Below are 24903 nucleotides of genomic sequence, written 5' to 3'. Positions count from 1 at the left end.
AACATTGACCTTTCAAACAGTTTTGATACTATTTTGATATTCTATAAACGAACAAAAACTTAAGCTAATACTGAACTTCTCAAAACAAAATCAGTTAGGTGTATTATTGGGGGAGTTAAGAAAACACAAGAAGATACTCTAACAAGTGGAAGAAATAATACTATTAGAAGAGAACTGCCAGGCAGTGACTCACGCATGTAATCCCAGCACTTTGGGAGGCCAAGGTGGACGGATCACCTGAGGTCACGAGTTTGAGACCACCCTGGCCAACATGGTGAAACCCCGTCTCCACTAAAAATACAAAAATTATCCAGGTGTGGTGGCCCAGGGACGCCTGTAATCCCAGCTACTTGGGAGACTGAGGCACGAGAATTGCTTGAACCTGGGAGATGGAGGTTACAGTGAGCCGAGACCACACCACTGCACTCCAGGCTAGGCGACAGAGCAAGACTCTGTCCCCCACCCAAAAAAAGAGAGAAGGATACAAAAAGTGAGTTCAAAAAGCACTGAAAGCCATTTTATTAAGATGTGGCCTATATCCTTCCTGGTTTCCAAGAGCAGGGACCAGGTAGAAGAAATCTCTGTTCTTAAAGAAAAGAGGGCAAAGGCACCAGGCCTCAACTTCTTCACCCAGAAGCCCTTGTGCTGCAGGACAAGGAAGGTATTAGTAAGGACCATTTCCCTTTGCTACAATCAGATTTATTTAAACTAACAAGCTCTTCTTACTTAGCAGTTTAAATTTTTTTCTGAAGCAGGGTGAAGTACAAACATATAGGTATAGGGAGTATATTTAGTTATAAATGGAGCAGTGCTTTCTGTAAAAATGCAGATCCTGACTCATCAGGTCTAAAGTGGGGCCTCAGATTCTGCACTAATAAGCTCCTAGGAGATAATGCTGATGATACTGGTCCCTGGGCCATATTTGAGTAGCAAGGTCACAGAGCATATGTTATGGCCAGGCGCGGTGGCTCATGCCTGTAATCTCAGCACTTTGGGAGGCCAAGGCGGGTGGATCACCTAAGGTCAGGAGTTTGAGACCAGCCTGGACAACATGGTGAAGCCCCCTCTCTACTAAAAATACAAAATTAGCCGGGTGTGATGGCACATGCCTGTAATCCCTGCTACTTGGGAGGCTGAGGCAGGAGAATCGCTTGAACCCGGGAGGTGGAGGTTGCTGTGAGCTGAGATCATGCCACTGCACTCCACCTGGGCAATAGAGTGAGACTCCATCTCAAAAAACAGTAACAACGACAACAGAGAGTATGTTATAAACTGGTAAACTGCTGGTATGGACATGTTTTCCTTGGCTAGTAGAGTGTTCTAAAAATTAGAACAACTTTAACAAAAATTCAGATTTCCAAATTCTTTTAAAAATGAATAAATAAAAATAAAAATTCAGACAATCTGGCCCAACAAATCCTGCACTCTGGCACGGTAAAATAAGCCAGGGATGAGTAGGAAGGCACATGCTCTCCAGTCTGCCAGATTCTCCTTTCCTCCCACTCCCTTAACTGGACCCTGGCTTCATTCATTTACTTCACCTGCCATTAGCCTAGGTGTTAAGCTTATCAGTTGTTTCTACTTATATATCAAATTCTGTAAATCTGTGCTAATATGTACATCAAATTTGTTCCCCCATTAAGGAAGAATTAATTTTGATTTACAGGAAAACCTAGCTATAGTACTTACAGTGAAGGGATGTTTGGACAGCCAGAGGACAGAAAAGATAGTAAAGAATTACAAAAAGAAAAGCAGGAGATTAACAAAGAAAAATCTCCATGCCAGTAACACTAAGAGGTTAGTGATGCATTTCTTTTTTTTTTTTTTTGAGATGGGGTCTCACTCTGTTGCCCAGGCTGGAGTGCAGTGGTGCGATCTCGGCTCACTGCAAGCTCCACCTCCCAAGTTCACGCCATTCTCCTGCCTCAGCCTCCCAAGTAGCTGGGACTACAGGCACACACCACCACGCCCGGATAATTTTTGTATTTTTTTTTTTCTGGGACAGAGTTTCGCTCTGTCGCCCAGGCTGGAGTGCAGTGGTGCGATCTCGGCTCACTGCAAGCTCCGCCTCCCGGGTTCACGCCATTCTCCTGCCTCAGCCTCCCGAGTAGCTGGGACCACAGGTGCCAGCCACCATGCCCGGCTAATTTTTTGTATTTTTAGTAGAGATGGGGTTTCATTGTGTTAGTCAGGATGAATTTTTGTATTTTTAGTAGAGATGGGGTTTCACCATGTTTCACCAGGATGGTCTTGATCTCCTGATCTCATGACCCACCATTTCTTATCCTAAAAATGTAAATTTAGGGTAACACTTAAATTGAGAAATTGGTCACAGCTTATAAAGCCTGGTTCTTTTTTTTTTTTTTTTTGAGACGGAGTTTTGCTCTTGTTGCCCAGGCTGGAGTACAGTGGCACGATCTAGGTTCACTGCAACCTCTGCCTCCCGGGTACAAGCAATTCTCCTGCCTCAGCCTCCTGAGGAGCTAGGATTACAGGCGTCCACAACCAGGCCCAGCTAATTTTTTTTGTATTTTTAGTAGAGATGGGGTTCCACCATGTTGGCCAGGCTGGTCTCTAACTCCTAACCTCAGGTGATCTGCTCACCTTAGCCTCCCAAAGTGCTGGGATTAAAGGCGTGAGTCACTGCGCCCGGCCAAGCCTAGTTTTTAAAACACTTATAAAATGAATAAAACAATAAACAAAAGTGAACAAGCGAAATTATAAATTATCATTATAGTTTACTTATGTATTTATTTTTATTTTTTTTGAGACAGAGTCTCACTTTGCCACCCAGCTGGAGTGCAGTGGCATGATCCTGGCTCACTGCAACCTCTACCTCCTGGGTTCAAGCAATTCTCATGCCCCAGCCTCCCAAGTAGCTGGGATTACAGGCACGCGCCACCACGCCCAGCTAATTTTTGTATTTTCAGCAGAGACAAGGTTTTGCCATGTTTCCCCGGCTGGTCTCCAACTCCTGGCCTCAAGTGATCCAGACCACCTCAGCCTCCCAAAGTGCTGGGGTTATGGGCGTGAGCCACCATGCCCAGGCCCAGCCCTCATTATAGTTTAAATGTTAATCTGACATTCTACCACCTAACATAGTTGTATACAGGACCTCTTAATTTATTTGGTTATTAAAAAGTGCTTTCTGGCCAGGTGCGGTGGCTCATGCCTATAATCCCAGCACTTTGGGAGGCCGAGGCAGGTGGATCACAAGGTCAAGAGATTGAGACCATCCTGGCCAACATGATGAAACCCTGTCTCTACTAAAAATACAAAAATTAGCTGGGCATGGTGGGTGCGCCTGTAGTCCCAGCTACTTGGGAGGCTGAGGCAGGAGAATCGCTTGAGCCTGGGAGGTGGAGGTTGCAGTGTGCCACAGTCACTCCACTGCACTCCAGCCTGGGCAACAGAGCGAGACTCCATAAAAAAAAAAAGTGCTTTCCCAGCCTGGGCAATGTGGCAAAACACCATCTCTACTAAAACTACAAAAATTAGTCATGCATGGTGGGACACACATATAGTCCCAGCTACTTGGGAGGCTGAGGTGGAGGATCATGTGATCCAGGGGAGGTTGAGGCTGCAATGAGCTGTGATCACACCACTGCACTCCAGCCTGGGTGACAGTGAGACCCCTTCTTTAAAAAAAAAAAGTGCTTTCACTTACATTCTCATTGAAGTCTCTCAACAGTCCATTTCACAGCTTGAAAAACTCAAGAGTCAGAGACGTTTCATGCCATGCCCAAGGTGACTTCACCTGTCATGGGGCAGAGATGGGAACCAGAGGTCTTCTGACCCATCAGAAGGAGCTACTTTAAACACAGCACTGTTGGAAAGTTTCTACACTACTGGTAAAAATCCATCACAAAAATCTAATTTCCTCTATTTTCCAAGTGATTAACATAAGATTTGGGTTTATAAGAACTTGGGGTTTGTGCTTTACGGATTTTATCCACAAATGAAAGACAGGTCAAATTGCTAAATGAACTCATTTCAACTAAGTCCTGCTGTTATACTGTCATATCTGTGGCGTACTTATGCACCTGGTCAAGTTTCTTCTATTGAGTACCACAAAACGCAGTTTTCTGTGTACCTGGTAACATAGCTCAGCCAGTTGAGGAGATTCTCGCACTGCCACTGGGCCTGTTCTCCCTTCCGTTCCTTTCTCCAAGATGTTTAGAATGGCGTGAAGGCATGTCCGAGGGCAACCTAACACTCCTGCATGAAACCAAAAAGAAATTCAACTTTTCTTTTAGAATTGCTGCATTAAAATCTTAGACTGCCTTTTCAAAAGTTAAATTCTTTAAATATATGCTGTACTGTAAACACTCTTTCAAATACTGATAACAGAAAATTGATAAAGGCTGATTCTCTATAGCTCAGTTTGTCCAGTCTTGTTCTAAGCCCTAAAGACTGACCCATCCATCACATTACCTTTCTTACACTTTTTCTTTCAATGAATTATCCCATGAGCCCAGAATGCAATCAGTGACCCCTGAGATACACAAATATGGAAGGAAAGAAATGCCTTTATGTCTTAGGCTATACCTGGATCTTGTAGGTTTGTAGTACTGACAGGTTTTTTCAATTCAAAGCCCAACAGGTAGAGAGCAAGATTGGGTGGATTGCATTCCAGAGAGGTAATGAGAAGATTCAAGATGTGGATTCTTGTTTCATGACGAATTGCAACTAATTTCTTTTCAAGTTCTGATCCTTAATGCAGAAATCACAAAACAAAATTACAAAACAGTGGAAAGTTAACATAAGTCAAATAAAAAATACAGAACTTGTATTCCAACTCCATGTTTTCTTTAGATCGTTTGCCTGATTATCTATCACATTCATTTCAGATTTATTTAAAGTGGAATCCTAAAAACCTTATAAATTTACAAGTTGAGTACTCTTTATCTGAAATGTGTGGGACTAGAAGTGCTTCAGATTTCAGATTTTTTTGAATTTTAGAATATTTGCATTATACAGGTTGATGTATAATCCAAAAATCCAAAAATCCAAAATCCAAAATGAAGCAATGAGCATTTCCTTTGAGAGTCATGTTGGTGGTGGTCAAAAGGTTTCAGATTTTATTTTGGATTTTGCATTCTCAACCTGTATTCTAGCAAATTCTCAATTCCTCTTACACCATCACTAAACAGTTAACAATTACAAGTGTTTTCTTTAAATTAAGCATATATAAAAAGTAAAAGAATGCGTGTATGCACATTAATCTAAGGCATACCCTCTTCCAGACGTACAAATTCTTCTGCATCTTCACAATCCAAACACTCCACAAATCCAGCCATTAGTTTCTGACTTATACTCTGAAGTAACATGAAGGTAAAAAATGACAAATTATTACAGGTTTCTAAATATTAGAAAAACTATGATTGATATATATAAATATTCATCCATAAGGAAAAATAGGCAAACCTGCTTAGGTATTTACGTTTTAGTTACATTTTTAATAGAAAACTCAGTTCCTTAAGTTGCCGTAAGTTAGCTCTCTATACACATAATTAAAGAAACAAAAGTTTTATAAATTCATTGATTTCAAAACTTGCTTCCTAATTTTCCTTCCCAAAGCATCAAGCTAGTTAAAAAAAAAAAAAAAAATCACGAAATTGCTGTTTACTGACCTCTTCATTATATAGTCAATGTTAATGAGATCTTAACTAAAACATAAAATTTTCATCTTCTCTCTTTAGAAATGTATTACTTATCACCCATTTTCTATTTCTGAGCTGATTTTGCCTTTAATAATCTAGGAGGATGTTAAATCAGTAATAATAATTTATACCAAAATCAACCCAAAAATCAGCACATCAAAAACCTTCAGCATCCCCTGATTATCACAAGGTTTCATAAACCTCATCCATAAGCCACAGATGAGACTTACACCTCTTATGGTGGTTCTCATGCTGGGTGGTACCACCACTCCAAAGGGAACTTAGAAATAAGTGGAGTCATCTAAGTAATCACATCTAGAAGTTACTACTGACAGATAGTGGTATCTAGGGATGCTAAAGGTACTAGATGTGAGGGACTATAACACACAAAATAAGATCTGTGCCATCCAACATGCCAGAAGAATCCTTATTTCAAAATAGGGACTCTATGAAGGACTACACAATAAAATCCTTCAACGAGGCCAGGCACGGTGGCTCAGGCCTGTAATCCTAGCACTTTGAGAGGCCGAGATGGGCACACTGCTTGAGCTCTAGAATTCAAGACCAGCCTGGGCAACATGGTAAAACCCAATAATACAAAAAAACTAGCTGGGCGTGGTGGTATGCACCTGTAGGATCACTTGAGCCCAGGGGCAGAGGCTGCAGTGAGCTGAGATTGTGCCACTGCACTCCAGCCTGGGTGACAGAGCGAGTTCCTGTCTCAAAAGAAGAAAAAAAAAATTCTTCAACTAGCTAAAGCAGTGATTTCCAACATAAAGATACAATGGGATGAAATGTTCATAAACAAAAAAAAAAGCAGATTCCGCAATTGTAGGTATTCAGTGAACAGAACTATTATAACTTGAATAAAAAGAGGAACTCCTAAAAACACTCTACAGTGTCATCAAATGAAGTGACACACAGGTGGATCACAAGAAAACCAGTGAAGTAGACAACTTACAACAACAAAATATTCAGAACTTGCAGAGGGCTCACTTAGAACACAGGCAACTGACAGGTCGGGAGCAGTAAACAAACAAGTTAACAGCAAACCTAATCATTTTGAACGTGCTGAGAGTAGCAGTGGTCATGTACCCAGAGTAGCAGTGTGCCACATACCATAATTATGCAGTATCACTGTGAATAGCATTATCTTCAAAGATAAGTCATAGCCAAGTTCGTGGGTAGGTTTTCACCCATCCTATACAAATATACTTACTCTTAATGAATTTTTCCACAACCAAGAATATGATTCCTCCATAGACACTAGAACTTCCATATATAGTCAAAATGCAAAATGCACCAAAAAATAACAACAGCAACAAAATCAGTTACCTGGTCATGTGTGAAATCTCCAACCAACTTTATCTGAATATTAGAGTTGCAAGAGATACAACAGAGGATCTTGGCACTTTCAAAAGCCAGTTCTGGATTAGTATTGCCATGATATAGGTATCTTTAAAGAAAAGAAAACATTTGAGGAACAGTGATAAAATTTTTGGTGTCTCACTATTCTCAATAAAGAAAATTTAGAACCAGGGCTTCCCCTGCCCATAAAGCACTTCAAGGTAAATAAGAAAAAGCTGTCCCCTTCTAAATAGATGCAGTCTGTTAGGGGTTGAATCATATCCCTGCCCCCAAAATCCTTATGTGAAGTCTGGCTAACCCAGTGACCTTATCTGAAAGTAGGGTCTTTGTACATATAGTCAATCGAGTTCAGACGAGGTCATTAAGGAGGCCCTAATAAAATATGACTGGTGTCCTCATAAAAAGGGTAAATTCAGACACAAACACACACACAGGGAAACTGCCATATGACGCTGAAAGCAGAGATCAGGGTGATGCTTCTATAAGCCACGGAACATCAAACCACCAGAAAGCTCAAGTTTTCTGTGAAAAGTTTGCTTCCTTTCCAGCCCTATCCTCCAAACACCTAGTTTCCCTACAGGAGACAGACAATATTGTCATTTTAGACTTAGAGATTTCGGGTGGGCACAGCGGCTCACACCTGTAATCCCAGCACTTTGGGAGGCTGAGCTGGGCGGACTGCTTGAGGTCAGGAGTTTGAGACCAGCCTGGCCAATATGGTGAAAGCCCATCTCTACTAAAAATACAAAAATTAGCTGGGTGTGGTGGTGCACATCTATAGTCCCAGCTACTGGGGAGGCTGAGGTGGGAGAATCGCCTGAGCCTGGGAGGCGAAGGTTGCAGTGAGCCAAGATTGTACCACTGCACTCCAGTTTGGGTGACAGAGCGAAATGTTGTCTCAAAAAGAAAAAAAAAAAAAAAAAAAGTAGACTTAGATTCTTAGAACATGGAAGAGAAGAAATTGTAAAGTTCAGAGTAATTAAAATCAGGGTAGCTAAAGAAGGCAACAGTAAAATGAGGCTGGGCGCGGTGGTTCACGCCTATAATCCCAGCACTTTGGGAGGCTGAGGCGGACAGATCATGAGGTCAGGAGTTCAAGACCAGCCTCACCAACATGGTGAAACCCCGTCTCTACTAAAAACACAAAAATAGCTGAGCATGGTGGCACTCACCTGTAATCCTAGCTACTCAGGAGGCTGAGGCGGACAGATCATGAGGTCAGGAGTTCAAGACCAGCCTCACCAACATGGTGAAACCCCGTCTCTACTAAAAACACAAAAATAGCTGAGCATGGTGGCACTCACCTGTAATCCTAGCTACTCAGGAGGCTGAGGCAGGAGAATCGCTTGAATCCAGGAGGCAGAGCTTGCAGTGAGCTGAGATCATACCACTGCACTCCAGCCTGGACGACAGAGCGAGACTCCATCTCAAAAAAAAAAAAAAAAAAAAAGGTAAAATGAGGCAAAAATAAAAAAAAGGTGATGCACTAGATACCTAACCAGATTTGAAAATCAAAGCTAGAATGTCTATCTGTTTACTTCATTTCTCTACCTACAAAGGTAACTTACCTGGCAATGTTTACCACATTATCTGCCTTCTTAGTTCTGGGATTAATTCCCTGCAAAAGCTGTTCTAAAGGACAGACTATTAGAGCCAGTTGACTCTCTCTTAGAAGGTCCATAAAAAGATTTTCCTTCTGCAGAGTAAGATTGAGAAGTGCAAGGCAATGCTGTACTGCTTTCTCCAGGTGTTTTTTCCCTATCAACCAAAAATAAAGTTAGAAAGTTCTAAATTTATCTTAAAAACTCACATTCAATTCTTAGGAAAACAAGACAAATGACAAGTTTTAGATTTTCAGATCTAGAGATTCAGACTCTTGTTTCCAACTTTCAGCAGCAAAACCTAGAGATTTATGCTCTCATTGTTTCAAAATTTCAGCTCCAACTTCACAAAACCATTCATCTATGCAAGTCATCGTTATTTTGCAATCCAGAAAATTCCCATGGAATGGATTCTCAAGTCACTTCTTTATCTTTTCCCTTATGGTTTAGAGCAACAGTTCTCAGAATGGGGTGGCTGAGCCCCAGGGCACATTTGACAATGTCTGGAGACACTTCTAGTTGTCCTAACTGGAAATGTGCTACTGGCATCCAGCTTACAATACACAGGTCATCATCCACAACAAAGAATTATTCAGCTCAAACTGTCAATGGTGCCAAAATTGAGAAACTCTGATCTAAAGTAAGACAAAATCACTGTGGAAAATAAAGCAGAAAATAGAAACAAGGATCACCTATAATCTTACCAATCAAATTTAAAATTGTGGCCTAATTCTTCCTATAGTGTCTTATCTGTATATTCTGACTATACAGTTATTGTTCATATGTTTAGAATCTCTTTTCTCATTTTGATCATAGCCATATTAAGTAGAGGTAATATAGCATCGTGGTAAAAAGCATGAGCTCTGGAGCCAAGCTGACTAGGTTCAAATCCCAGCTCCCACACTTGATAGGGAAAGCCAGTATAACTTCGTTGTATTTCAGCTTCTTTATTTGTTAAATGGAAATAAGAAGATCTAACACATTTTTGAATAGATTGAATGCATTAATATATGCAATGTGTTTTTAAAAGAGCCAAATACGTAGTAAGCATTCAATAAATAATAATTAGTGGTAATAACAACAAGTAAAATTTATTGACCACTATGTATCAAGCACTATAGTAAGTGCTTTTAAAAATATTATGAGGTGGGGGATGGACAAAAAAGTACTTTAAAGTTAGGGATGTTAAAGATGTTAAAACGATAGATCACTTTACCTACAAAAGACCCTGCAGTGAAACACAGTGACAGTGAGATTCTCTCTGTACTTTAGTCTGTTTTTACTTACAATACTCTCATTTAAATGATTCACTGAAAACACCACTTCAGATACAGAGAGAGAATCTTACAGTGAAAAATGACTTCAGAGATCATCTATTTCAAATTCTCAGTTTACAAAAGATGAAAACATCAAAGCTGTTTGCAAGACATGAAGACTTTTAAGCACATACCAGGAAAGGGGGCATAGGTGTCAAGCTGCTTAACTCCTTCTTCCAGTAAACTGAGAGCAAGCTCCAACATTGGTGACTCATTCAGCAGATGATACATCAGACTAAATCCAGGTGGCTTATAGGCTATGATTTCTTCTCCTAAATAGAACATAACATATTCCAAGAGATGATGGGTTAGTATTTTTGTCACACCCTTGATTTATATGAAATGTATGAGACTTGTAAATTAGATGGCATCTAAATAGATACAGGCAAGTTTCAATTTAGAGACACAGCAGTAATTCTCCTAAGGGCAAATCTGCACAAAGCAGTTAGTCAGCTATTCTATTAACTCATTAGAGAAATTGTAATGCAGTGTTCTTGATCTTCCATTCAATAATTTTTTCTCTTGAACAGAAAAATTAAAATGATTAAAACAATGAAATAAAAGATTAAATTCTAATTTAAAAGTATAATTTTTAATTTATGTATAACATAGCCATAATTTATAAATTATAAATAGTTGACAACTTGTTTGAAAGTGACAGAATTAAATTACCTTGTAGTTCCACAAACTGGTCTATAAAATCTTCAAGCTGAGGCTCGTAATCTCTGAGCAATTTATAAAACACCTCCAAAACCACCTCAGCAACTTCCCACTATAGAAAGATACAAATATGTCAATAACAATAAAACAGACCAAGGTGGTGGCCTTGCAAGGCTTTTCACTCTTCCCACTTCTTTTTCCAGAAAATAAGTGAAGTTTCTTGTCTACTTTATTCACTTATGCTAAGCAATATAGAAATCCCAATTCATTTTGCTTTATTTTGCTAAAAGATAATGAATTGGCTCATTTTCAAGGTAAAATATTTTCAATGCATTATTCTTAAAGATACATTTTTATAGGAGATGTTTGGAATTCATTAATACATTGAAAACATTTAGTATCTAGTCATATTCAATTTATAATCAAACATCAAATTTGGACACTTTTCAAGTGCCAAACATTTCACATTTTCTCTAACAAGCTTGCCTGCAAAGAATCTGAGAAATCATCTCATCTAAATTCCTTATAAGTGAAGCAAGTGAAGCTCAGAGCAGTGAATGAATTCCCCAAGATCATAAAGCCTGGCAGCAAACAGGCTGAAAGTCAAGCCCAGGCCTTCTCATTTTCAGACCAGGGTTCCATCCATGGCTATAGTCAAAGAAGGTTAAGAAGACACAATCACTGGTAGGCTTGCCCCAAATATTCCCATTATCATCTTCTCATTCAAAATGTATTTAAAAGCTATGTACCAGTAAAGAAAAATACTTATGCCAAAAAAATTATATACAACTGCATAGCCAGTAAAATTAAAACTTTGTTTAAAAAATCCACTACACAGAATCTTAATAAGACTGGGTTTGGTCATTGTAGACAGGGTGGTTTTTTGAATTACTATTTTAAAATTATTATTTCCACTGCACATAATTGTATCAAGGTTGAGTTAGAAAATGGGACTATAAAGTGACTTTTAAATTATTTTTATATTATTCACTGTTTTGCATTTTCCAAAATTTTCAAAAAATTTTATTTAAATAAAAAAGGCATATTACCACATAATAATGGATTTAGGACTGGTAAACATACCAATTGCCTCTAACACCCTGTTATTTATCTCAATCCAAAGCACTGTTTGTGTGAGCAGCTAGTGTCCTAAAATAGTCATATAAATTAGATCTCAAGAACACTTTCAAGTAAAATAAATTCACAAAATTGAGGGAAAGTTTTTTAGAGTAAGTTGGGGTGGAACTGAAATCAATGGCAGCCAGGGAAAAGCAGCAACACTTGAAGTGTGGCTCTGCATGGGTGAAAAGTGATAGCATCTGGAGAGAATATGGCTGACTAATGCTCTAAACACTCAGATCACAATGACCTTTTTAAGAAAAAGCATATAAGACATTTAAAACAACTGTAAAAAAGTATCAGAACATTTTGATGAAATGAGTGCTGTAATTATCAGCACTCATTATTCATCTGAAATGACTTTATTAATGAGGCATGGTTGCTGTTATTGTTTTCTTCCCATCAGGAAATACATGTTAAGTTCTAGAGCTTAAGTAAAGTGTATACTCCATCTCAGTGTTTATTTTTACAACCTGGCAAGCAAAAATTCTAATGCAATTGACAAAAAAAAAAGAACTTCAATTATTTGTGACTAAATATAAAAAACAGGCTATATCCAATGACAGGGCAGTGAATAAACTATGCTAGATACAAGTAACAGATTTTATGCAGTCACTAAAAAGACTATTTTCAAAGAATATCTTAGGACATGAAAAAAAACCCCATGATGCTAAGTGACAAAAAAGAAATACAAAGTAATATAACTAATTATCTCAATTGTTAATTAAGTGTACAGGTATAGGAAAAAGACTAAAAGTAGTTATCCTTCCTTTGGCCACAAAATTAAGGATGATATAATTTCTTCATATATATATACACTTTTTTTTTTCAGATGGAGTCTTGATCTGCGCCAACTACCAAAATAAAGCAGAAACATTCCTACAAGATACAACCAAGGGTATTCTGTAAGGTTAATAAACAGTATTATAGACTAACGTGAATTACATCAGAACCTGGAAGAGTCTCTTACATAGCTTAGTGGCTATGAGCTTGGATCTGGAATCAGAGTCCTAGGTTCAAATCCTGGTCCTGGACCTTAGGCAAGTTCCTTAACCTTGCTAAGCCTCCATCTGTAAAATGGGAATATTAAATAGTACCTGCCTCATGGTAATATTGGAATTATATAAAATGATATATATAAGCTCAGTGGTTAGTGTCTTGCAACCAGAGCAAATGTGTCATAAAGATCAGTGCTCTCTCAGCCTCCATCCATGGCAGACATGCCTAATGGATTACAATACTCCTTCCCGCTAAACCAGTACTCCACAACCCAGTGCCACTAATCAATAGAAACTGCTGTGCAAGTTTAAACTTATTTCAATCCCTAACCTAAACCATTCCAATAAGCAGTAGTAGTGTGTTTCCAACAAATGTGACACTTTTTGTTCCATTTTAGTCAAAACTTGTTAAACTAAGGATATGAAATATGAACTCCTATCAATTAGATTACTGATGGCTAATGTCAGTGCTTGGGTTTTAATGACCAAACTTATTTTTTAGTGCACATAAACTAATCAGACCACTTCATAGATATTTCAAAACAAAGACTGTGAATTTTACTACCTTTCAAAAGCTAACATGAATTTAGCACCATATACTTTTGATAAAAGAAAAAGCAGGAAATGCATAAGGAGAAAAAAGCTTTTCTCTGAACATAACCTTTTCAGCTGCTCTCCGGTAAGCTCTCGTACGGAATCGTAGAAACACAGAGTCTCTAAGGAACTGCAAATAAGGGTCAAAGCCAGGGGGCCGCAGTCCAGCACCCAAATTAGAAGGAAATGAGCTCTCCACCAGGGTACTAATAAGCTGGCAAAAGGCCCGAGTCAATGGGTATTCTTCACACCGGGATTCTATTTCATTTAGTTCAACCTTCCAAAGAAAAAGAAAGAAAACTTGGTAATAAAAACTATTAGCTATGAAGTGAAGAGTATTATGCAGACATTAACATATTAATAGTGCTAACTCACACCAAAAGACATAACAGATATTTCTGTTTTTCATTTAGAGGAAAAGATAAAAAAGTATTATATGAATCCAGATGAGTCAGATGGAAGAACTCCAAATTCCCACTTACTGTCCCCGAACTTGAATTTAAAACAGAAATCTTTAATGTTTCTTTTAAAAGAGAGGGAGAATTAGAGAGAAAAGAAAAGAAAATAATTAACTCTCATTTCAGGTTGACTCAAGTAATCTAATTAAATTGAGTTAAAATCAAGAACTTTCCATTTGGATGGCTGCCATGTAACATCCTTTTCCAACTCTGAAACACAAAATATTTTGGTTCCTTTTATTAAAAGTTTCATCTCTATTTCAACACTGATCAGAAAACCCTTCAAATAAAAATACATTAAATTTGATAATTATGGAAACGTAAAAGGGTAAGAATGATTCATAGACTTCTTATCATTACATGCATGAATGAATTAACATTTAAACTAAAAGGAAAACTTTACCTCAATACCAATAGCTTGCCTTTGGCTTGGAATCCTCACGGTCTGCAGTATCTTAAAATAGTAAGAAGTAGATGTCAGGAGCATTCCTCATTCATCAATGAATATTAGTGGCTTTGCAATATAATAGTCACATACCTCACCCACTGGACCCACAGATCTCACAATGTCCACCAAAATGACAATCAATTAGTCCCTGGATGGACTTTCATTAGCAGTTCTGCCAGGTTGAGATAGAACTTTTGACTGTCTGGGGTTCTGAAAATTGGTAGTTTCTAAGAGCACACAAGACATTTTTTCAGCAAATTTCCTCTCAGATATTCTAGGAAATGAATCTTTAAAAAGGATTTATGGGATGAAATCTCACCAGTGTTCAAGATACTGGACTGTTTACAACTAGCCCTACTGATGGCACAAAAAACCCAAAAGGCAACTTCTTTTTTTCCTTTTTTTTTTTTTTTTTTGAGACAGAGTCTCACTCTGTCGGCCAAGCTGGAGTACAGTGGCATGATCTTGGCTCACTGCAACCTCCGTCTCCTGGGCTCAAGCAATTCTCCTGCCTCAACCTCCAGAGTAGCTGGGATTACAGGCGTGCGCCACCACGCCCAGCTAATTTTTTTTTTTTTTTTGTATTTTTAGTAGAGACAAGGTTTCACCATGTTGGCCAGGCTGGTCTCAAACTTCTGACCTCAGGTGATCTGCCTGCCTTGGCCTCCCAAAGTGCTGGGATTACAGGTGTGAGTCACTGCGCCCAGCCAGTAAACTTAAGAACAGGCTTATTAAAGGAGGCTCAAGTTTTGACTTAAGATGTTCTGTCCAGACCTCGATATGGGCCTAAGTAGTCTATGGTATAATAAATAATCCTACTGTCATGATACGTTACTTTCTTGCAAATCAAAAGTATACTAATTAGGTAGAATCCTTTAAAAACAATACTGTTGCTCTAAGGATACAAATGTCTAAACCCAATCACATTTGATTTCAGGTGTAAAGAAGCACTAAGCCCGTAAGACACTAGCAAGTATTGGTACGCTCAGGAATCAAAAGGTGAAGTATCCATAGTAAGCCAACCCCTCTCAGCAAACCCCAACTCTGTTAATTATTATGTTAACAAAGTATCAATAACATCTTCAGGATATGTATGTTAGAAAATAATCTAGAGTATTTTACTGCTTAAAAATGGTTGCTTCTGGCTGGGCGTGGTGGCTCACGCCTGTAATCCCAGCACTTTGGGAGGCCAAGGCAGGCAGATCACCTGAGGTGAGAAGTTCAAGACCAGCCTGACCAACATGGAGAAACCCCGTCTCTACTAAAAATATAAAATTAGCTGGGCGTGGTGGCACATGCCTGTAATCCCAGCTACTTGGGAGGCTGAGGCAGGAGAATCGCTTGAACCCAGGAGGTGGAGGTTGCAGTGAGCCGAGATCACCCCATTGCACTCCAGCCTGGGCAACAAGAGCAAAACTCCATCTTAAAAAAAAAAAAAAAAATTTTTGCTTCTATGAATAATGAGTTAGAATCCCAGACTCCCTTAAGTTGTATTACTTCCAAGACAGATATACATATCCCACCTAACCATTTTCCTACAGATACGTCTATAAAGTGCATCCATATTTTCCTTTATCACATATAAAATAATTATACCTGATAGAAAATTTTTAATGGAGCTTATCTCTAGAGAAAAGAATGCTAATATTTTGAAGTTATTGAGACTTCAAACATTATATCATCCATTTATTTCCCCACATCAGCAAAGGTACATTCCCTCAGGGTATAGAAGTCAAAAAATCCAACTGTCACATTCCCATTCTGCCCAAAGTTTATGGTCCTGGCAATAAACCTTCATAACCACCAATAAAAAAAACCCTCAGGGTATAGAAGTCAAAAAATCCAACTGTCACATTCCCATTCTGCCCAAAGTTAAGTTTATGGTCCTGGCAATAAACCTTCATAACCACCAATAAAAAGTATTCTAGATGCTGTTAAAATTTCTCTGCAGGCTGGGTGTGGTGGCTCACACCTGTAATCCCAGCACTTTGGGAGGCCGAGGCGGGCAGATCACTTGAAGCCAGGAGTTCAAGACCAGCCTGGACAACATGGCAAAACCCCATCTCTACTAAAAATACAAAAATTAGCTGGGCGTGGTAGTGCAAGCCTGTAATCCCAGCTACTCAGGAGGCTGAGGCACAAGAATTGCTTTAACCCGGGAGGTGGAGGCTACAGTGAGCTGAGATCACACAACTGTACTCACTCCATCCTTGCCAACACAGCGAGATCCTGTCTTAAAAAAAAAAAAAAATCAGTGCAAACTTGACAAACAGTTAGACCTGCCCTTTAATGGAAAAACAACCCCAGTGACCATGTAGCTATATAGAGATACTTCACTCTTCTGGTATAGGGCAGGAAAGAGCAGATAAGAAAAACAAACATTCCCCACATTTAATGAGTGCAGGTGATTTGTGAGGGCTTACAGCAGCCTGGTTTAAAGACAGAGTGGACAAATTCTGTCCATCTAGTAATATCTTAATAGACATCGAAAAATAAGGTCTTCAGAAAGGTACAGTACATGAAGAACCAATCTCTGGTAACCTAGTGAAGTTATCAACCAATCTAAAAGAAAAACCCAAGCCTATTAGTTTCTATTGCTATGCTCAGTCCCTAAACCGTAACTCTAGTTGGGATGTTCATGATATACTATAAGTTCCAACTGCATGTTCTTGCTTCTATGGTATTATCAAGCCCAACTTTCCACATTGGGATAATATAAATAAGGGACTTCAGAGCCCTACCTGAGTGTATTCCAATGACTGCCAGAGGGAAGCAGCAATTTCAGGAGATTTTCCAAAAGCTGCGAGTGTCTTCAGTAGCTCAGCTTTTAGGACAGGGGGAATACTGCATTGGAGGAGTCCCAGAGTCACCACAACAGGGGTCCACTGAGGGTGTTCACAGAGTGCCAAGCGAGCATTTTCACTCTAAGAATTGACACAAAAAGAACGAGACTTTCCATTTTTAAAAGTTATGAAAATGACCAGCAATCATCTAAATTGCTATCATTTATACTGAGTCCTCATAGGCTTAATATATACTAAAACAAAAATAAGCCTATCATTTATGTTTGAAGTCTACCAACACATCAAATCAGATCACTCATTCATTCAAAGTAAAAAACTGGAGGAGAAATAGACTTTGTAGAATTATTTTTGCAGTTCCAAGTATGAGAAATAATACAAACAGAGATAAATGGTCTGCAAGGGTTGGATAAATCTTACCTAGGCATCTTAAATCCTTTCTGGAACAATATATTATACTGCAGTATAAAGTATGAATGAAAAAAATACCTTGTCCTTTTCTCAAAAAAAATATGGAGATATACAGTATCAAGTATCACAACATTTTTTTAATTTTTAGTTGATATGTAATAACTATACATATTTATAGGGTACAGAGTCATATTTTGATATATGTATACAATATGTAATGATCAAATCAGGGTAATTAGGATATCCATCCTCTAACATTTTTCATTTCTTTGTGTTGGGAACATTCAAAATCCTCTCTTCTGGCTTTTGAACATACACAATGAATTACTGCTAGTTATATTCACCCTGTAGTGCTACAGAACACTAGAACTTTCTTCTTCTCTATCTGTAACTTTGTATGTTAACCAACCTTTCCCTATCCTCCCCTCCCATTTCCATTTTAATTCAGTGAGAAATAGTTAATAACTGACATTTTGATGCCTAATAATGTTAAGTACTATTAGAAAAGCCAAAAACTTAGAAGTTCCTATTCCTACCCTTCAGAGAGAATGTCAGACTATTCTAGTGAACAACAGACATAACTAAAAGATATTTCTGAGTTGGGAAATTATATACAGTCATGAAAATGTTTTTTACAAAGACCAATTTGGTAGTGGCAGATAAAATGGTTTGGTATAAGGAGAGAAAAAATAATACAGTAAATAACTTTTAATTACAATAGTCTTTATGTATACACACATATAAATGCACACATATATCTCTACACCTATGCTGGAAACCTAGAAGCATATGCATCCAACAACTGGTTCTTATTTGCTCTTCTGACTATTTTCTTTCAGGCTCAGGCTATTATTTTTATACTAAGATTATGCCAATGAGCAGGGCTACCATAACTTACACCCTGTAGAGGTCAAAAAACAAAAAACTTAAAGGCAGAATGCTATATATCTGTTTATCTAGATAGGCTAAGTTTATTACTCTTAAATTAAAAGAAAATGTTTGGGGCTCTTAAAATGCTACTGTGCTATAATAAAAATAAAATTATGCTGGGGATGAGTTACCTACCCAAGTAATGATGGTAGACGTGAGCTGCAAAAAAGCAATCAATCCATCTTGCTCCTTCTGGGTGATGCCACGGGAAGGAAGGTGACGGTACTGGACGCTATCTGCACTTGGAAGATCCTTCCGAAGGTGTTCGTGGTAAAGCATCAAGGAGTGAAAGAAATGTTCCCAGGAAACAGGACTGCCACCTGCTCCCTGAATATTTTCAACTATAAAGAAAAACAGCACAGAATTTTATTTAAAAAACATCTAAGCATTTGCTGGGAAATGGAGAGAAAATTAATTTAAAACAATATACTTTTTTCTTTTTTGAGATAGAGTCTCACTGTCACCCAGGCTGGAGTGCAGAGGGGCAATCTCAGCTCACTGCAACCTCTACTCCCCAGGTTCAAGCAATTCTCCTGTCTCAACCTCCCAAGTAGCTGAGATTACAGGCATGCACCACAACGCCTTGCTAATTTTTGTCTTTTTGGTAAAGACACGGTTTCACCATGTTGGCCAGGCTGCTCTTGAACTCCTGACCTCAAGTGATCCCCCTGCCTCGGCCTCCCAAAGTGCTGGGATTACAGGCATGAGCCACTGCACCCAGCCTAAAACAACAAACTTTGTTTGCCTTTGTCTTAGCACAAAGGCAATCTCTGTCCTGCATAAGCAGTGTGCTGAAAATGGGTTAGAATCCCTCTGTGAGCTAGAACTCTGGATTAATTTTTCCTCTGGATTAACTTTTACTCAAGAAAGCGGCTACTGCCAATGTAAATGTAAAGGTAATTTACTTTGGATGTCGGTTACCTACTTCACATCCAGGAGAGTTCTCTGTGCTCTCATGTAACTGTACAGTGCTGCTTTTTCCCACAGAATAATTCACAAATGTTGAGTTTGAATTCCCAAAGAAAGAGATAACTATAGTCTTAATTTGGGAATTACACTACTCCATTGCATACCAAGCATCGGAAGCAAAAGCATAGCACACAAGACTGGCAGGCTTGACAGAGTAGTCAGAACACTGGCTTTGGAGCCAAGCCGATTTCAGCTCCCATCATGGCTCTCCAAATAGCTGTGATGTTGGGTAAATTCCTTAACTTCTCTAAACCTCAGTTTCTTCACATGTAGAAATAAAAATATCTACCTAACAAAGCAGATGCTTAATTTCTTTTCCCTTTTACAGTGTTTTTGGTCTAACCAAACCAGTCTGAAAATTAAATAAGAAAACTGGGAGACAGTCAAGAGAAAAATTCTAAGTACTGAAATTAAGAAAAAAAAAAATACAAAGATAAATTAATCAAACTTATAAGGCAAGGGCATATGCTTTTTTTGTGGACCAGATGTGTTCTGGAAAATTTTCATACATTAATTCTGATTTGTCAAAATGAACTGTATTTTATAAAGGAGAATGACAAAACTCCCCAATCTGTGAGACCATAATCACAGCATCACTATGCATAAAGCTGTACGCATGCTTCTTTCACCCTATTGTTATGAAAATAATTTATACCTCTGGTAGAACCTAGTTCAAACACCAATGTTCTTAATAGGTAGTGGGATACTGAACTTAAAAGAGTATAACAACAAACTTTAACAACATCCACATATTCCTTACCATGACTACTACCATTGACTTTGAGCAGGCTGAAACAGTAGTGGGCACACTGAGGCCCATTGGCCAATCCCTGGAGCATCTTCAAATAAGGAATATAAATAGTTGGAGGCAACAGGTCACCCATTTGCCTAACAAACTTTGACAAGACAACCTGAAAAAGAGAGAAACAAATGGTTTATATAATGTATATCTTAACTTTAAGGCAATACGGACTAGCTAATAAAGACGACATATAAACTAAAAGTAGTGCTCTGACTTAACCCTCGCAACAGACAAATTTAACTGATATTCTATTTATGAAAAATTGTTTAAGCTTGTCATTAGCAATTTAATGCAATTATAAAATAATACCTTTATGAAATAAAAGTACATTTTTAAAAAAATATCTCAATGTCACAAAATATAAGACCACTCAGATTTTAAAAATATAAGACATGTGACATTTACTCATCCAAAAATCAACCAGCAATTCAAAAGTACACTTAAAATCCAGAGTTCCTATATCCCAGCCAAATTAGTATCTAGACCTAGGAAATTTAAATCATTTTTGATGGTAACTTAAGCATATTCTGTTCTGTGGTCAAACCAATGCCACGTTCCCATACTCCTGTTCTTTAAGTCCATTTCTTAATTTTCCCTTTTTCTTCCTTATGCCTTAAACCTATTATCAACAACTAACAATATTACTCAAACTCACTAGTTGGAACTGAGAACTGAAAACACTACAGGTGTCTGGAAATAACTGTTAAATCAGCTAGGTTTAAAAATGGTTTGGCTGGGCGCAGTGGCTCACACCTGTAATCCCAGCACTTTGGGAGGCCAAGGCGGGCAGATCATGAGGTCAAGAGATCAAGACTATCCTGGCCAACATGGTGAAACCTCGTCTCTACTAAAAATACAAAAATTAGCTGGGTGTGGTGGCACACACCTGTAGTCCCAACTACTCGAAAGGCTGAGGCAGGAGAATCAATTGAACCCAGGAGGCAGAGGTTGCAGTGAGCCAAGATTGCGCCACTGCACTCTAGCCTGGCAACAGAGAGAGACTCCGTCTCCAAAAAAAAAAAAAAAAAGGTTTTATGATGATGTAGCAAAATATCATTTTTAAGAGAGATATAATTACTTAAATATTAAGGGATGGAATTCATGTATTTGCCTATAATTTACTTTAAAATAAAACGAAAGTAAAAATAATATAGCAGGCTGGGCACGGTGGCTCACGCCTGTAATCACAGCACTTTGGGAGGCCAAGGTGGGTGGATCACCTGAGGTCAGGAGTTCGAGACCAGCCTGACCAACATGGTGAAAACCCGTCTCAACTAAAACAATACAAAAGTTAGCTGGGCATGATGGCGGGTGCCTGTAATCCCAGCTCCTTGGGAGGCTGAGGCGGGAGAATCACTTAAACCCAGGAGGTGGAGGTTGCAGTGAGCCTAGATCAGGCCATTGCACTCCAACTTGGGTGACAAAGTGGGACTCCGTCTCAAAATAAATAAATAAATTAATTAATTAAATAATAATATAGTAGATGAAGCAAACATCATAAGATGTTAACTTAAGATGTGAAATTAAAATGTGGGGCATTCCTTATAATAATTCCCTCTTCCACATGTTTCAAATTTTTCATTACTGCTAGCTTTCTTAAAAACTTTAAAAATTTTTAAGTAAATCTTTCTCCAAAACATTCTTTTTCTTTTGAGACAGGGTCTTACTCTGTCACCCAGGCTGGAATGTAGTAGCACAATCACAGCTCACTGCAGCCCAGATGATCCTCCCACCTCAGCCTCCCGTGCAAATGGGGCCATAGGTATGCACCACCATGTCTGGCTAATTTTTAAAATATATTTTGTAGAGACAGGGTTCACCATGTTGCTCAGACTAGTCTAAAACTCCTGAGCACAAGTAATCTGCCTACCTTGGCCTCCCAAAGTGCAAGTATTACAGGTGTGAAGCACCGTGCCTGGCTCAAAACGTATTTTTTAAATGAGAAAAACACTGAAACAATACAGTTTAAAAAGTGGCATCTGGGCCAGGCACAGTGGCTCACGCCTACAATCCCAGCACTTTGGGAGGCTGAGGCGAGTGGATCACCTGAGGTCGGGAGTTCGAGACCAGCCTGACCAACATGGAGAAACCCCATCTCTACTAAAAATACAAAATTAGCCTGGCGTGGTGGCGCATGTCTATAATCCCAGTTATTCGGGAGGCTGAGACAGGAGAATCGCTTGAATCTGGGAGGCGGAGGAGGTTGGGGTGAGCTGAGATTGCGCCATTGCACTCCAGCCTGGGCAACAAGAGCGAAACTCCATCTCAAAAAAAAAGGCATCTGATCTGGAGTCCAGAAAAAAAAAAAAACACACACACATTGCATAAAAGCTTCTAGAACAGAAATCCCCCCAAATGAACATGGCAATCTCCTGCCAACTCTTTTTTTTTTTTTTAAAGAGTCAGGGTCTCACTCTGTTGCCTAGGCTGGAGTGCAGTGGCGTAACCACATCTCACTGTAACCTCAAACCCCGGGGCTCAACGTGTCCTCTTGCCTCAGCCTGAGCAGCTAGGACTACAGGCTCATGATAGCACACCGAGCTAGTATTTTTTGTAGAGATGGGGTCTCATTATATTGCCCAGGCTGGTCTCAAATTTTGGCTTCAAGCGATCGTCCCACCTCAGCTTCCCAAGGCACTGGGATTACAGGTGTGAACTACTGCATAGCAATTCATTTTATTTGCCTCTGCACATCATACTTTAGTTAATACAGAAAGAATTTTTGCCTGTATTATCTACAGACTCATAGGCATTTTGCCATCAATTAAACCGTCTAAGAATTCTCCTTTAATACTTGTACCTCTCCTATCCTCCCAAACTTGAAAAGATTGTCATGCCTATGGAGAACTAAAATACTAATAAAATTCAAGTGGGGCACAGTGCTCATGCCTGTAATCCCACTGCTTTGGGAGGGCTGAATGAAGCCAGGAATTACAGACCAGCCTGGTCATCATAGCAAGGCCCTGTCTTTTAAAAATAAGTAAATAATAAAGAGACTGGATGCCTTTCTGCCTCTAATAATTCAACACATATCTAGTATCCAATAAAGGATTGACTACATTAACTTCAAAATCAACAGAACTTAAATTTTAAGAGTTTCAAATTTTCTTTTATAAAAGAAAAAAGTAGGCTGGGCACAGTAGCTCATGCCTGTAAATCCAGCACGTTGGGAGGCCAAGGCAGATGGACATTTGAGCTCAGGAGCTACAGACCAGCCTGGGTATCATTGCAAAACCCCATCTCTACAAAAAATACAAAAACTAGCCGGGTGTGGTGGTGTATGCCTGTAGTCCCGACTACGCTGGGGGCTGAGGCGGGAGGATCACTTCCACCTGGGAGGTCAAAGCTACAGTGAGCTGAGATCGCGTCACTGCACTCCAGCCTAGGTGACAGAGTGAGACTTTGTCTCAACATAAATGAATAAATAAATGAAATTTAAAAAGTGTAAGTCTCTAAAGGTTACACTAGTGATCATTTGTGTTAACAGCAATAAAATCAGGAAGTAATATCTTTCATGTTTTCAAGACTCTCTATCACAGTACCAGAGTATAAAAGAGGAAAACCTAAAGACTCACCTGGCGTTGAGGGGGCCGCTGATGAGCCACCCCTAGATAAGAGCCCATGATAGTTGGAGTCTGAAGAGGCTCTGTGGGACACCAATATTCTAGAGCAAGCTCCAGATGAAAAGGGTTCTTTTTATATAGCTCGCCAATCTGCAAAGAGTAAGCAAAGACTGTAGGGAAATGTCTATGACTGAAAAATTACTTTCAATAAAAAAAGGACATTTAAAGTATTACACCTGAAATTTTCCAAAGTTAGGGGAAAAAATAATGAAAGGAGGGAAAGAGGACAAGCTTTCTAATATAATGGCTTACCAAAAGCATTAAGTGTTCCAGGTCCCTTCTAAGTGAAATGGGGGGTTCATTACCCATCTGCATACTCATGTGAATCATTCGAGCATCTTCATCTGCCCGATTCCTCAGCTGTTTCACCTATTAAATTTATTAGATATAGTTTTAATATGTAAATGTATTGTACATGCTAATAATAATGAAATCAGGCAACTGTCTTAAAGTGACTACATACAAGAATATATTTTTTAAATATCTATTCCACTTTAGGTGACATGAAGAAACATGCCAGGAATCTTATTTGCAATATTACTACCCATAATGTATAATATCTTAAAACTTGAATGCATTTTCCACTATAGAAAAGTTGAACTTAACTGTAGTGTTTCTCAATGGGGACATTACTGACATTTGGGCACAATGTTTCTTCACTGGGTTGGATTATCCTGAATATTCCAGGACATTTAGCATCCTTGGAACTACCTACCAACTATCAATAACAACACCAGAGTCATCATAACAAGCAAAACTGGCCCCACTCATTTCCCAAACACACTCTGAAGAACATTATACCTCAGTTGAGAATCACTGCTTCACAACATTTGTGTGAACTAAATGCCAACAAAAATAAGAAACAAATTCTGTTAAAAAAAAAAAAACATAGCTAGACAAATCCACAATTACAGTTGGAAATACCAACACTCCTCTCTCAATATTCAATAGAACAAGTACACAGAAAATCAGTTAAGGATATGGAAAACTTGAAAAACAGCATCAACCAACTTGACTTAATTGACACTTACAGAACATTCCACAGAACAGCAGCAAAATATGTGTTCCTTTCAGGTGTACATAAAATATTTACCAAGATAGGCCATATTCTGAGCCATAAAACAAACCTCAACAAATTTAAT

The 24903-nt window shown here is 38.7% G+C and overlaps 1 protein-coding gene across 1 annotated transcript in view; it reads right to left on the bottom strand.

The window, feature by feature from the left end:
* The window catches only part of NUP205 (nucleoporin 205), a 99201-nt gene that overhangs the window by 44334 nt on the left and 29964 nt on the right, over window positions 1–24903 (bottom strand). The window contains exons 9-22 of the mRNA XM_034965037.2: window positions 24014–24130; window positions 23714–23851; window positions 20097–20247; window positions 18503–18708; window positions 16967–17149; window positions 14181–14231; window positions 13387–13596; window positions 10621–10720; window positions 10083–10220; window positions 8600–8789; window positions 6999–7119; window positions 5237–5318; window positions 4549–4713; window positions 4094–4218 (exon numbers count right to left, since the gene is read on the bottom strand). Of these exons, the coding sequence (XP_034820928.2) occupies window positions 4094–4218; window positions 4549–4713; window positions 5237–5318; window positions 6999–7119; window positions 8600–8789; window positions 10083–10220; window positions 10621–10720; window positions 13387–13596; window positions 14181–14231; window positions 16967–17149; window positions 18503–18708; window positions 20097–20247; window positions 23714–23851; window positions 24014–24130 (1977 nt within the window). The remainder of the gene's footprint in view (window positions 1–4093; window positions 4219–4548; window positions 4714–5236; window positions 5319–6998; window positions 7120–8599; window positions 8790–10082; window positions 10221–10620; window positions 10721–13386; window positions 13597–14180; window positions 14232–16966; window positions 17150–18502; window positions 18709–20096; window positions 20248–23713; window positions 23852–24013; window positions 24131–24903) is intronic.

This window comes from Pan paniscus, chromosome 6 (genome assembly GCF_029289425.2).
Source record: "Pan paniscus chromosome 6, NHGRI_mPanPan1-v2.0_pri, whole genome shotgun sequence".
NCBI classification, from domain to species: Eukaryota; Metazoa; Chordata; class Mammalia; order Primates; family Hominidae; genus Pan; species Pan paniscus.
Note: the sequence above shows the minus strand (reverse complement) of the source record. Positions and strands in the feature narration are given on the sequence as shown.